The 14,046-nt window shown below is 45.0% G+C and overlaps 1 protein-coding gene across 1 annotated transcript in view; it reads left to right on the forward strand.

Moving 5' to 3' along the window:
• Positions 1 to 14,046, forward strand: part of LOC126416031 (guanylate cyclase 32E) — an 809,394-nt gene that overhangs the window by 217,085 nt on the left and 578,263 nt on the right. Inside the window, exon 3 of the mRNA XM_050083488.1 lies at positions 9,688 to 9,974. Coding sequence (XP_049939445.1) covers positions 9,688 to 9,974 — 287 coding nt within the window. The remainder of the gene's footprint in view (positions 1 to 9,687; positions 9,975 to 14,046) is intronic.

Here is a 14,046-nt window from a genome sequence, read left to right on the forward strand (position 1 = left end):
CCCATTCGGATCTCCGGGAGGGGACTACCAAGGGGTAGGTTACCATGAGAAAAAGATTGAATAATCAACGAAAGGATAACGTTCTACGATTCGGGGCGTGGAATGTCAGATGCTTGAACGTGGTAGGGAAACTAGAAAATCTGAAATGGGAAATGCAAAGGCTCAATCTAGATATAGTAGGGGTCAGTGAAGTGAAGTGGAAGGAAGACAACGATTTCTGGTCAGATGAGTATCGGGTAATATCAACAGCAGCAGAAAATGGTATAACAGGTGTAGGATTCGTTACGAATAGGAAGGTAGGGCAGAGGGTGTGTTACTGTGAACAGTTCAGTGACCGGGTTGTTCTAATCAGAATCGACAGTAGATCAACACAGACATCAATAGTTCAGGTATACATGCCGAAGTCGCAAGCTGAAGATGAACAGATAGAGAAAGTGTATGAGGATATTGAAAGGGTAATGCAGTATGTAAAGGGGGACGAAAATCTGATAGTCATGGGTGACTGGAATGCAGTTATAGGGGAAGGAGTAGAAGAAAAGGTTACAGGAGAATGTGGGCTTGGCACAAGGAATGAAAGAGGAGAAAGACTAATTGAGTTCTGTAACAAGTTTCAGCTAGTAATAGCGAATACCCTGTTCAAGAATCACAAGAGGAGGAGGTATACTTGGAAAAGACCGGGAGATACGGGAAGATTTCAATTAGATTACATCATGGTCAGACAGAGATTCCGAAATCAGATACCGGATTGTAAGGCGTACCCAGGAGCAGATATAGACTCAGATCACAATATAGTAGTGATGAAGAGTAGGCTGAAGTTCAAGACATTAGTCAGGAAGGATCAATACGCAAAGAAGTGGGATACAGAAGTACTAAGGAACGACGAGATACGTTTGAAGTTCTCTAACGCTATAGATAGAGCAATAAGGAATAGCGCAGTAGGCAGTACAGTTGAAGAGGAATGGACATCTTTAAAAAGGGCCATCACAGAAGTTGGGAAGGAAAACATAGGTGCAAAGAAGGTAGCTGCGGAGAAACCATGGGTAACAGAAGAAATACCTCAGTTGATTGATGAAAGGAGGAAGTACAAACATGTTCCGGCAAAATCAGGAATACAGAAATACAAGTCGCTGAGGAATGAAATAAATAGGAAGTGCAGGGAAGCTAAGACGAAATGGCTGCAGGAAAAATGTGAAGACATCGAAAAAGATATGATTTTCGGAAGGACAGACTCAGCATACAGGAAGTCAAAATAACCCTTGGTGACATTAAAAGCGTCGGTGGTAACATTAAGAGTGCAACGGGAATTCCACTGTAAATGCAGAGGAGAGAGCAGGTAGGTGGAAAGAATACATTGAAAGCCTCTATGACGGTGAACATTTGTCTGATGTGATAGAAGAAGAAACAGGAGTCGATTTAGAATCGGAATCCAAAAGAGCTTTGGAGGACTTACGGTCAAATAAGGCAGAAGGGATAGATAACATTCCATCAGAATTTCTAAAATCATTGGGGGAAGTGGCGACAAAACGACTATTCACGTTGGTGTGTAGAATATATGAGTCTGGCGATATACCATCTGACTTTCGGAACACCATCATCCACACAATTCCGAAGACGGCAAGAGCTGACAAGTGCGAGAATTATCGCACAATCAGCTTAACAGCTCATGCATCGAAGCTGCTTACAAGAATAATATACAGAAGAATGGAAAAGAAAATTGAGAATGCGCTAGGTGACGATCAGTTTGGCTTTAGGAAAAGTAAAGGGACGAGAGAGGCAATTCTGACGTTACGGCTAATAATTGAAGCAAGGCTAAAGAAAAACCAAGACACGTTCATAGGATTTGTCGACCTGGAAAAAGCGTTCGACAATATAAAATGGTGCAAGCTGTTCGAGATTCTGAAAAAAGTAGGGGTAAGCTATACGGAGAGACGGGTCATATACAATATGTACAACAACCAAGAGGGAATAATAAGAGTGGACGATCAAGAACGAAGTGCTCGTATTAAGAAGGGTGAAAGACAAGGCTATAGCCTTTAGCCCCCACTCTTCAATCTGTACATCGAGGAAGCAATGATGGAAATAAAAGAAAGGTTCAGGAGTGGAATTAAAATACAAGGTGAAAGAATATCAATGATACGATTCGCTGATGACATTGCTATCCTGAGTGAAAGTGAAGAAGAATTAAATGATCTGCTGAACGGAATGAACAGTCTTAAGAGTACACAGTATGGTTTGAGAGTAAATCGGAGAAAGACGAACGTAATGAGAAGTAGTAGAAATGAGAACAGCGAGAAACGTAACATCAGGATTGATGGTCACGAAGTCAATGAAGTTAAGGAATTCTGCTACCTAGGCAGTAAAATAACCAATGACTGACGGAGCAAGGAGGACATCAAAAGCAGACTCGCTATGGCAAAATAGGCATTTCTGGCCAAGAAAAGTCTACTAATATCAAATACCGGCCTTAATTTGAGGAAGAACTTTCTGAGGATGTACGTCTGGAGTACAGCATTGTATGGTAGTGAAACATGGACTGTGGGAAAACCGGAACAGAAGAGAATCGAAGCATTTGAGATGTGGTGCTATAGACGAATGTTGAAAATTAGGTGGACTGATAAGGTAAGGAATGAGGAGGTTCTACGCAGAATCGGAGAGGAAAGGCATATGTGGAAAACACTGATAAGGAGAAGGGACAGGATGATAGGACATCTGCTAAGACATGAGGGAATGACTTCCATGGTACTAGAGGGAACTGTAGAGGGCAAAAACTGTAGAGGAAGACAGAGATTGGAATACGTCAAGCAAATAATTGAGGACGTAGGTTACAAGTGCTACTCTGAGATGAAGAGGTTAGCACAGGAAAGGAATTCGTGGCGGACCGCATCAAACCAGTCAGTAGGCTAATGACCAATAAAAAATATCGGAGACCACGGCAAATGGGAACGCATGCTGTCTACATGACCCTTGGATGCTTCAGCATCGCGAGTTCCCCAGGTCACAGTCACGACCAGACACAAGGCGGCGGTCCAGTGCTGGCCGAGGCCGTCACTTCCGAGGACCCTATCTGCATCCGCACAACACGTGACAATTGTATGACGGCTATTCCGCCACTGGCAGCCATAAAGTCCGGCGCGTGGACTACACCAGCCAGTTCTTCTTGGCATCCAGGAGGGTGATAGTCACCTCACCGTCTCAGAACGCTCTCGAAGACCATCATTGGGACTGACGCCGCTGTTCTCACCTTTCATCGTTGCTTTCTCTTTGGACTTACACTGTTTTAAGGATAGACTTTTCCTTGCTTGTGTCGGACCTAATCAGAATGGCATTCTTGGGACTTGGATTACTTCCCTGCAAATGTATTTTCCTACGAAGCTCCTAGTGGTGTTACAGTGTACTAGAAACAGTCATGCTACTTCAGATAGCAGCTCTGTCAAGCCTCTGAACCAGTACCTAGTGAGACTGTATTTTGCGCCTTTTGTTCTTACCGTCGAGGCAGACGTGTATCGTCATGTACGCAGCATGGTGGCCTGAACGCTCAGTTCCGGCGGTGTGAAGTGTCGCGTCGATTGAACAGCAGAGGTGCCTTGAAGTCGTGATAGCTGTGAAGCGTCAATGCCGCTAGTAAAGAATGAAATGATCGTGTGGCATTGTTGGCTGGGAGGCCGCGTCCGGGGAAGTTCGGCCGACGGATGCAAGTCTTATTTCGGGCGACACCACATTGGGCGATTTGCACGTCGGTTATGATGAAGTAATGATGTGGGCAACACAACACCCAGTCCACAGGCGCAGAAAATCTGCAGCCCGGACGGGAGTCGAACCCGGGCTCGCTTCGTGATAGACAAGTATGTTACCATTCAGCTAAGCGGTCGGACAACATTACTAGAGTTCACTTATTTATTCACAATGCTTACAAATCGTCTTTCTTTCGCAAAAGTCTCGGCTTCTGTTCATTCAGCTGTGTGTTGTATGCTAGCTGACATCCGTCGAGTCAGCGTTTGCACGCTGCAAGGACCCCCCCCCCCCCCCCCCCCAACTCGTTCTAAACGTCCAGAAATGTCTCCGTTTAGTCGGTGAGTCCATAGATGAAGGTATAACTGACCTCTGGCCACACTTTCCCAACCGAATTTTGCGATAATTAAGCCAGTCCGTCCTTGAAATGACTCAGTGAGCTGTCACGTAGGGTTCTTCCTACCTGTTATGTAGAGATCCTCTCGTAGTTTCATGTCCGCGTGCAGAGCCGTAGCAGCGCTGTCGGATTCCGGAAATGCAATACTACAGTTTTCTGTGCAAATAATTTTTACCCGGGATCCCGTTTGGCGCGTTTGTTTAAGAAACATCGATTATAAGCTAACTATTAACGGTACGAGAGCATGGTCTACCGCATGACTGGATCGAAAGGAGTCCTAACGATGACTGCCGAATATGGCGCACAGTATGTAACTAAGGCGTACAATCGGTACAGTTCGTATAAGATCGTACACCTTCAGCTATGCCAAGTTATTCGTTTATTTGTTAATATCAACGTTTCCTGTCATTGTAAAGTTACTAAAAGATAGCTTTTATGACCCGTAGACTCCTCCTAATATCTGAGCTGCGAAAGATAACTTCTGCTAGCAAATACTTATTAATAAAAATTACTTCATTCGCGCCACAATAAATGTACTTTCTCCACTTACCTGTTTGCTAACGTCACGGGCAATTTCTGCATCGGCACCTCATCCCACTGCCTGTGAAAGCGCCAGATTGCCAACCGCCTCTGCTAGCCAGTGCGGGAACCAACAATCACTCCTTACGACGTAGGATGTGCAAGTTTTCGCGCACATCTTGTACGACTAGCATTCCTGAAAAACTGTGTACACCGGAGAAATACATAGTCACAGTCGAGGCGGCTGTTTCCAGAAAGAATATCACAGTCTTCAAAACAGTGTGCGTTGTTTTTAAATCTCCTGCGAGTAGGTAACTACCTGTGAGTGATGTACTGACTGTGGAATTCCATCCGTGCACTTGTACTCCACAAGTCACTGTGCGGCCTTTGGCTGAGGTTACATAACGCAAGTAATTCAGTTGACCATGGCATAATAAGTAGGATTATTTGAATAGGCGTGAATTTCTACATTTTTCATGATTTTATTTAATCGCAAAGATGGACCTAGCCGTTGTTCTATTTGTTGTTGCTAACCTCACTGTTATAATTGATCTTATCCAGCTCTCGATGTGAGTTTATCCGTCGTAAGTTTTTTCATCTCTGCATAGCTTCAGCAGTCAACATCCATTTGAACCGGCTTAATGAAGACAAACCGTGGCCTCCATCAAACTGGACTTTCCTTGATTCCGCAGAAGCTATCCATGTTTCTCTTCCAAACAATATTACACTCAGTACGGCCGTGCGGTTCTAGGCGCTACAGTCTGGAGCTGAGCGACCGCTACGGTCGCCGGTTCGAATCCTACCTCGGGCATGGATGTGTGTGATGTCCTTAGGTTAGTTAGGTTAAATTAGTTGTAAGTTCTAGGCGACTGATGACCTCAGACGTTAAGTTGCATAGTGCTCAGAGCCACACTCAGTACAAGTACCTTCCGAGGACAATCCCTGACACATTTATATTCGTTGTTGACAAATTTCTGTTTCTCAGTTGCTTTTCTTTCTATTGCCTATTTCCATTTCATATCGTCACTACTTCGGACACCATTAGTTATTTTGCTGCCCACATAGTGAAACTTACCAGCTACTTTTAGTGTCTCATTACCTGATCAGCTGTCTCTCAATATCTCCTAATTTTTTCCAATTACATACATTAACCTTGTTTTACAAATGTTGATGTGCGTTCCGTATCCTCTTTCCAAGACACTATCCATTCCGTTAAACTGATATTCCAAGTCCTCTAACGTCTCTGACGAAATTACATTGAAAATCTTCATTTCTTTTCCAGTAACTTTAGCTGCCTTTCCAAATTTCTCCTTCGTTTCCTGTACTGCTTACTCAATGTAGAGACTCAATAACATCTGAGATGGGTTACAATCCTATCTCACTACCTTGTCAATTACTGCTTCCCTTCCACATCTTTCCAAGCTTTTAATTTTTGTCGGGTTTCTGTACTAGTTGCAGATAACATTTCACGCCCTATACTTTATCTCTGCTATTTCCTGGATTTCTGAGAGTAGAGATAAGTGCGCAAAACCGGACCCCCTGTGTCTTTTTAATTTTTAAAAAATGGAAAATATTAAGAGATTAGGCATTAAAACTATGAAATATTTCCTTTACAAATTTATGCTCCATTTACATTTTACTCTTAGAAATTAGCATTAAAAGTTGTTGTTGTTGTTGTCGTGGTCTTCAGTCCTGAGACTGGTTTGATGCAGCTCTCCATGCTAATCTATTCTGTGCAAGCTCCTTCATCTCCCAGTACCTACTGTAACCTGCATCCTTCTGAATCTGCTTAGTGTATTCATCTCTTGGCCTCCCTCTACGATTTTTACCCTCCACGCTGCCCTCCAATGCTAAATTTGTGATCCCTTGATGCCTCAGGACATGTCCTACCAGTCGATCCCTTCTTTTAGTCAAGTTGTGCCACAAACTTCTCTTCTCCCCAATCCTATTCAGTGCCTCCTCATTAGTTAGGTGATCTACCCACCTAATTAAAAGTTATAATGAAACAAAAATATTTTCAAGAACCTTAAACTTAATGAGTTTGGAAAACAGCTGCCTAATTGTAGGTACTTCTAAAAATTTGCAAAATGGCACTAAATAAAATAGGAGGAAGGGTTTAAATTAGAAGAAACGTAATAGAGTTTCAAATTAGGTACAATTTAACATCTTCCAAAAGGTTATAGAATTTATCTGTGGTTCCTTAGCTGAACCCAAGAGCCTAGCTATAGAGTGATCCTGCAGGGTTTCCTTCTGACAGTCTGGTTTTGTGACGTTTAAGAAAAAGACTGATACTTCCTGGCAGCCTCGAACTCGGGACCTTTGCCTTTCGCGGGCAAGTGCCCTACTAACTGAGCTACCCAAGCACGACTCACGCCCCGTCCTCACGGCTTTACTTCTGTCAGTACCTCGTCTCCTACCTTTCAGACTTTACAGAAGCTCTCATGCGAACCTTTCAGAACTGGCACTCCTGAAAGAAAGGATATTGCGGAGACATGGCTTAGCCACAGCCTGGGAGATGTTTTCAGAATGAGATTTTCACTCTGCAGCGGAGTGTGCACTGGTATGAAACTTCCTGGCAGATTAAAACTGTGTGCCGGACCGAGACTCGAACTCGGGAATCTGCCAGGAAGTTTCATATCAGCGCACACTCCGCTGCAGAGTGGAAACCTCATTCAAGAAAAAGACTATCGCTCTTTTTCAGCAACAGTTTCATTTTTCAAAGAATGTACAGCCATTTTTCACAAGCCTCTACGAGTAAGCCCAACGAAATAAGTTTCCGTAGTAAGACAATGCTAAACCAGCTCTTTTTCATGATCTTTACCGAAAATTGTAGGACTGCCTCCGTTTTTAGTGCTTCCTCTGGTGTACCATACATCATGTTGAACAGCATCGGAAGTGTTGTTATTAGGACGTGAAACTGCTTATTGGCCTTCTTCTTTTTCTAAACTGCGCCAGTAGCACTGATTATAAAAGACGTCCACACTTTTCGATATCCTCTTAGAATTTGAAGAAGAATTACAAGAGAATAAGTATATGTACTGACACAGACGATATGTAAAAATGGAGAAAAATGAAGGGTCCGGCTTAGGCAACAGATTTTTAACCGACATGTAGATTAAACAGTTTACAAATAAACGATAGTCTTAAACTTTACTACTCAAAACCATATGGTTCAAAAGCTTACCTGCCAGTATGTAGGAGAAATAACGTAAACTTCAGCAGAATGTGAAAACTTTTCCATTATCAAAACATGTAACGGCAAACTGATACGAAACAAATGAAGGAGGCGACTTGTGCACGCTGGTACACAGTGGTAGTAGCCTTGCACTTGCATTCACTGGAGTTCAGGAGACTGCAGAGGCAAAGGCAAAAACCGGGGATTCACTGTGGGGGCGGGGGGAGTGAGGGGGCAGTTGCAGTTTGGGCGCTTTCCTCCATATTCACATCAACATTGGGAAAGTTTTCTCTAAACCTACAAAATCCGAAACTTTAAATATGATAAAAAGAGAAATAATTTGTGTAATACACTACTGGCCATAAAAATTGCTACACCACGAAGATGACGTGCTACAGACGCGAAATTTAATCGACAGGAAGAAGATGCTGTGATATGCAAATGATTAGCTTTTTAGAGTATTCACACAAGGTTGGCGCCGGTGGCGATACCTACAACGTGCTGATGCAACCGATTTCTCATACACAAACAGCAGTTGACCGGCGTTGCCTGGTGAAACGTTGTTGTGATGCCTTGTGTAAGGGGGATAAATGCGTACCACCACGTTTCCGACTTTGATAGAGGTCGGATTGTAGCCTATTGCGATTGAGGTTTATCGTATCGCGACATTGCTGTTCGCGTTGGTCGAGATCCAATGACTGTTAGCGGAATATGGAATCGGTGGGTTCAGGAGGGTAATACGGAACACCGTGCTGGATCCCAACGGCCTCGTATCACTAGTAGTCGAGATGACAGGCATCTTATCCGCATGGCTGTAACGAATCGAGCAGACACGTCTCGTTCCCTGAGTCAACAGATGGGGGCGTTTGCAAGACAACAACCATCTGCACGAACAGTTCGACGACGTCTGCAGCAGCACGGACTCTCAGCTCGGAGACCATGGCTGCGGTTACCCTTGACGCTGCATCACAGACAGGAGCGCCTGCGATGGTGTACTCAACGACGAACCCGGGTGCACGAATAGCAAAACGTAATTTTTTCGGATGAATCCAGGTTCTGTTTACAGCATCATGATGGTCGCATCCGTGTTTGGCGTCATCACGGTGAACGCACATTGGAAGCGTGTATTCGTCATCGCCATACTGGCGTATCACCCGGCGTGATGTAATGGGGTGGCATTGGTTACACGTCTCGGTCACCTCTTGTTCGCAGTGATGGCACTTTGAACAGTGGACGTTACATGTCAGATGTGTTACGACCCGTGGCTGTACCCCTCATTCGATCCCTGCGAAATCCTACATTTCAGCAAGATAATGCACTTAGGTCCTGTACGGGCGTTTCTGGATACAGAAAATGTTCGACTGCTGCCCTGGCCAGCACATTCTCCAGCTCTCTCACAAATTGAAAACGTCTGGTCAGTGGTGGCCGAGCAACTGGCTCGTCACAATACGCCCGTCACTACTCTTGATGAACTGTGGTATAGTGTTGAAGCTGCATGGGCAGCTGTACCTGTGCACACCATCCAAGCTCTGTTTGACTCAATGCCCAGGCGTATCAAGGCCGTTATTACGGCCAGAGGTGGTTGTTCTGGGTACTGATTTCTCAGGATCTATGATGCACCCAACTTGCGTGAAAATGTAATCACATGTCAGTTCTAGTATAATATATTTGTCCAATGAATACCCGTTTATCATCTTCATTTCTTCTTGGTGTATCAATTTTAATTATTAGTTAATTAATTAGTTAGTAGTTATTATTGCTCGTTGAAATTGTCTAGCTAGGTAAGTGCCTGTGAAGTTCACGTGTAAGCCAGTCGCTGTCTGTGGAGGTTGGTGGTGCCTCCGCAAGTGACCCCCTGTTGGCGCAGGTCTGGACCGGCGGCCTGGGGACCGGAAGTACGAGCGACCGGGCCGCACGGTGTCCGGCGCCATCTCGCTGGCCGTGGAGCGAGTCAACGGGCGCGGCGGCGAGCTGTGGGCGCGCGGCCACTCGCTGCACTTCGAGGTGGCCGAGACGTACGGCGAGGAGACGACCAGCATCCGGCGCACGGCCGAGCTCTGGCGCCGCAACATCACCGCCTACATCGGACCGCAGGAGACCTGCGTGCACGAGGCGCGCATGGCCGCCGCCTTCAACCTGCCTATGATCTCCTATGTGAGTACCGGCACTGCTGCCGCTGCTGCTGCTACGCTCTGTTCAAAGTATTACACTGAAGAGCCAAAGGAACTGGTACACCTGCCCCGTGAACACGCAGAAGTGCCGCAACGCGACATGGAATGGACTCGAATAATGTCTGAAGTAGTGCTGGGAGGGAGGGAGGAGGGGGGGGGGGGGGGACTTACACCATGGCTCCTGCAGGGCTGTCCATAAATCTGTAATAGTGAGAGGGGTTGAGATTTCTTCTGAAAATCACTTTGCAAGGCATCCCAGATATATTCAATAATGCTCATGCCTGGGGAGGCAGGTGGCCAGCGAATGTGTTTAAACTCACAAGATGATCTTTGGTTTGTGGAGCGCTCAACTGAGCAGGATAACCGCGCCTGTACAAATTCCCAAACTTTGCTCAGTCCAGTCTCTCCGCTTTCATGAATGATGATAAAATGATATGAACAACACAAGCACCCAGTCATCTCGAGGCAGGTGAAAATCCCTGACCTCGCCGGGAATCGAACCCGGGACCCCGTGCTCGAGAAGCCAGAACGCGACCTCGAGACCACGAGCTGCGGACAAACTCGGAAGAGTGTTGCTGGAGCCACTCTGTAGAAATTCTGGACGGGTCGGGTGTCGTATTGTTCTGCTGGAATTGTCCAAGCTCGTCGGAATTCACAATAGACATGTATGCGGGTGATCAGACAGGATACTTGCGTACGTTTCACCTGTCAGAGTCGTATCTAGACGTATCAGAGGTCCCATATCACTCCAACTGCACACGCCCCACACCATTAGAGAGCCTCTACCAGCCTGAACAGTCCCTTGCTGACATGGTTCAAATGGCCCTGAGCACTGTGGGACTTAACATTTGAGGTCATCAGTCCTCTAGAACTTAGAACTACTTACACCTAACTAACCTAAGGACATCACATACATCCATACCCGAGGCAGGATTCGAACCTGCGACCGTAGTGGTAGCGCGGTTCCTGACTGAAGCTCCTAGAACTGCTCGGCCACAACGGCCAGCCATCAGAACTTGTGTTCTGCGCGGTTCCATAATGAAGCACCTAGAACCGCTCGGTCAGACAGGCCGGCCCGTGCTGACATGCAGGATCCATGGATTCATGAGGTTGTCTCCAGACCCGTACAAATCCATTTGAAACGAGATTCCTCCGACCAGGCAACATGTTTCCAGCCATCAACAGTCGAATGTCGCTGTTGACAGGCCCAGGCGAGGCGTAAAGCTTTGTGTCATGCAGCCATCTAGGGTACACGAGTGGGCTTTCGACTCCGAAAGCCCATATCGGTAATTTTCTGTTGAATAGTTCGCACGTTGACATTTGTTGATGACCCAGCATTGAAATCTGTACCAATCTGCGGAAGGGTTGCACTTCTGTCACATTGAACGATTCTCGTCACTAGTCGTTGGTCCCGTTATTGCAGGATCTTTTCCTGCCGCAGCGACATCGGAGATTTGATGTTTTACCGGATTCCTGACACTCACGTTGTTGTTGTTGTTTGTTGTGGTCTTCAGTCCTGAGACTGGTTAGATGCAGCTCTCCATGCTGCTCTATCCTGTGCGACCTTCTTCATCTCCCAGTACCTACTGTAACCCACATCCTTCTGAATCTGTTTCGTGTACTCATCTCTTGGTCTTCCTCTACGATTTTTACCCTCAGCGCTGCCTTCCAATACTAAATTGGTGGTCCCTTGATGCCTCAGAATATGTCCTACCAACCGATCCCTTCTTCTAGTCAAGTTGTGCCACAAATTTCTGCCCAGTTCTGTTCAATACCTCCTCATTAGTTACGTGATCTACCCATCTAATCTTCAGCATTCTTCTATAGCACCACATTTCGAAAGCTTCTATTCTCTTCTTGTCCAAACTATTTATCGTCCATGTTTCACTTCCATACGTGACTACACCCCATACAAATACTTTCAGAAACGACTTCATCACACATAAATCTATACTAGATGTTAATTTCTCTTCTTCAGAAACGCTTTCTTTGCCATTGCCAGTCTACATTTTATATTCTCTCTACTTCGACAATCATCAGTTATTTTTCTCCCCAATTAGCAAAACTCCCTTACTACTTTAAGTGTCTCATATCATAATCTAATTCCCTCAGCATCACCCGACTTAATTCGACTACATTCCATTATCCTCGTTTTGCTTTTGTTGATGTTCATCTTATACCCTCCTTTCATGACACTGTCCATTCCGTTCAGCTGCTCTTCCAAATCCTTTGCTATCTCTGACAGAATTACAATGTCATCGGCGAACCTCAAAGTTTTTATTTCTTCTCCATGGATTTTAATACCTACTCCGAATTTATTCTTTTGTTTCCCTTACTGCTTGGTCAATATACAGATTGAATAACATCGGGGAGAGGCTACAACCCTGTCGCACTCCCTTCCCAACCACTGTTTCCCTTTCATGCCCCTCGACTCTTTATAACTGCCATCTGGTTTCTGTACAAATTGTAAATAGCCTTTCGCTCCCTGTATTTTTCCCCATGCCACCTTCAGAATTAGAAAGAGAGTATTCCAGTCAACATTGTCAAAAGCTTTCTCTAAGTCTACAAATGCTAGAAATGTTGGTTTGCCTTTCCTTAATCTAGCTTCTAATATAAGTCGTAGGGTCAGTATTGCCTCACGTGTTCCAATATTTCTACGGAATCCAAACTGATCTCCCCCGAGGTCGGCTTCTACCAGTTTTTCCATGCGTCTGTAAAAAATTAGCGCGTTAGTATTTTACAGCCGTGACTTATTAAACTGATAGTTCGGTAATTTTCACATCTGTCAGCACCTGCTTTCTTTGGGATTGGAATTATTATATTCTTCTTGAAGTCTGAGGGTATTTCGCCTGTCTCATACATCTCGCTCACCAGATGGTAGAGTTTTGTCAGGACTGGCTCTCCCTAGGCCGTCGTAGTTCTAATGGAATGTTTTCTACTCCCGGGCCCTTGTTTCGACTCAGGTCTTTCAGTGCTCTGTCAAACTCTTCACGCAGTATCTTATCTCCCATTTCATCTTCTTCTACATCCTCTGCCATTTCCATAATATTATCTTCAAGTGCACTGCCCTTGTATAGACCCTCTATATAATCCTTCCACCTTTCTGCTTTCCCATCTTTGCTTAGAACTGGGTTTCCATCTGAGCTCTTGATATTCATACAAGTGGTTCTCTTTTCTTCAAAGGTCTTTAATTTTCCTGTAGGCAGTATCTATCTTACCCCTAGTGAGATAAGCCTCTACATCCTTACATTTGTCCTCTAGCCATCCCTGCTTAGCCATTTTGCACTTCCTGCCGATCTCAGTTCTACATCTACATCTACACTGATACTCCGCAAGCCACCCAACGGTGTGTGGCGGAGGGCACTTTACGTGCCACTGTCATTACCTCCCTTTCCTGTTCCAGTCGCGTATGGTTCGCGGGAAGAACGACTGTCTGAAAGCCTCCGTGCGCGCTCTAATCTCTCTAATTTTACATTCGTGATCTCCTCGGGAAGTATAAGTAGGGGGAAGCAATATATTCGATACCTCATCCAGAAACGCACCCTCTCGAAACCTGGCGAGCAAGCTACACCGCGATGCAGAGCGCCTCTCTTTTGAGATGTTTTTATTCCTTTTTGCCTGCTTCATTTACTGCATTTTTATATTTTCTCCTTTCATCAATTAAATTCAATATTTCTTCTGTTACCCAAGGATTTCTACCAGCCCTCGTCTTTTTACCTACTAGATCCTCTGTTGCCTTCACTACTTCATCTCTCAAAACTACCCATTCTTCTTCTACTGTATTTCTTTCTCCCATTCCTGTCAATTGTTCCCTTATGCTCTCCCTGAAGCTCCCTACAACCTTTGGTTCTGTCAGTTTATCCAGGTCCCATCTCCTTAAATTCCCACGTTTTTTGCAGTTTCTTCAGTTTTAACCTACAGTTCGTAACCAATAGATTGTGGTCAGAGTCCACATCTGCCCCTGGAAATGTCTTACAATTTAAAACCTGATTCCTAAATCTCTGTCTTACCATTATATAATCTACCTGATACCTTTTAGTATCTCCAGGATTCTT

This window comes from Schistocerca serialis, chromosome 1, assembly GCF_023864345.2.
Source record: "Schistocerca serialis cubense isolate TAMUIC-IGC-003099 chromosome 1, iqSchSeri2.2, whole genome shotgun sequence".
NCBI lineage: Eukaryota > Metazoa > Arthropoda > Insecta > Orthoptera > Acrididae > Schistocerca > Schistocerca serialis.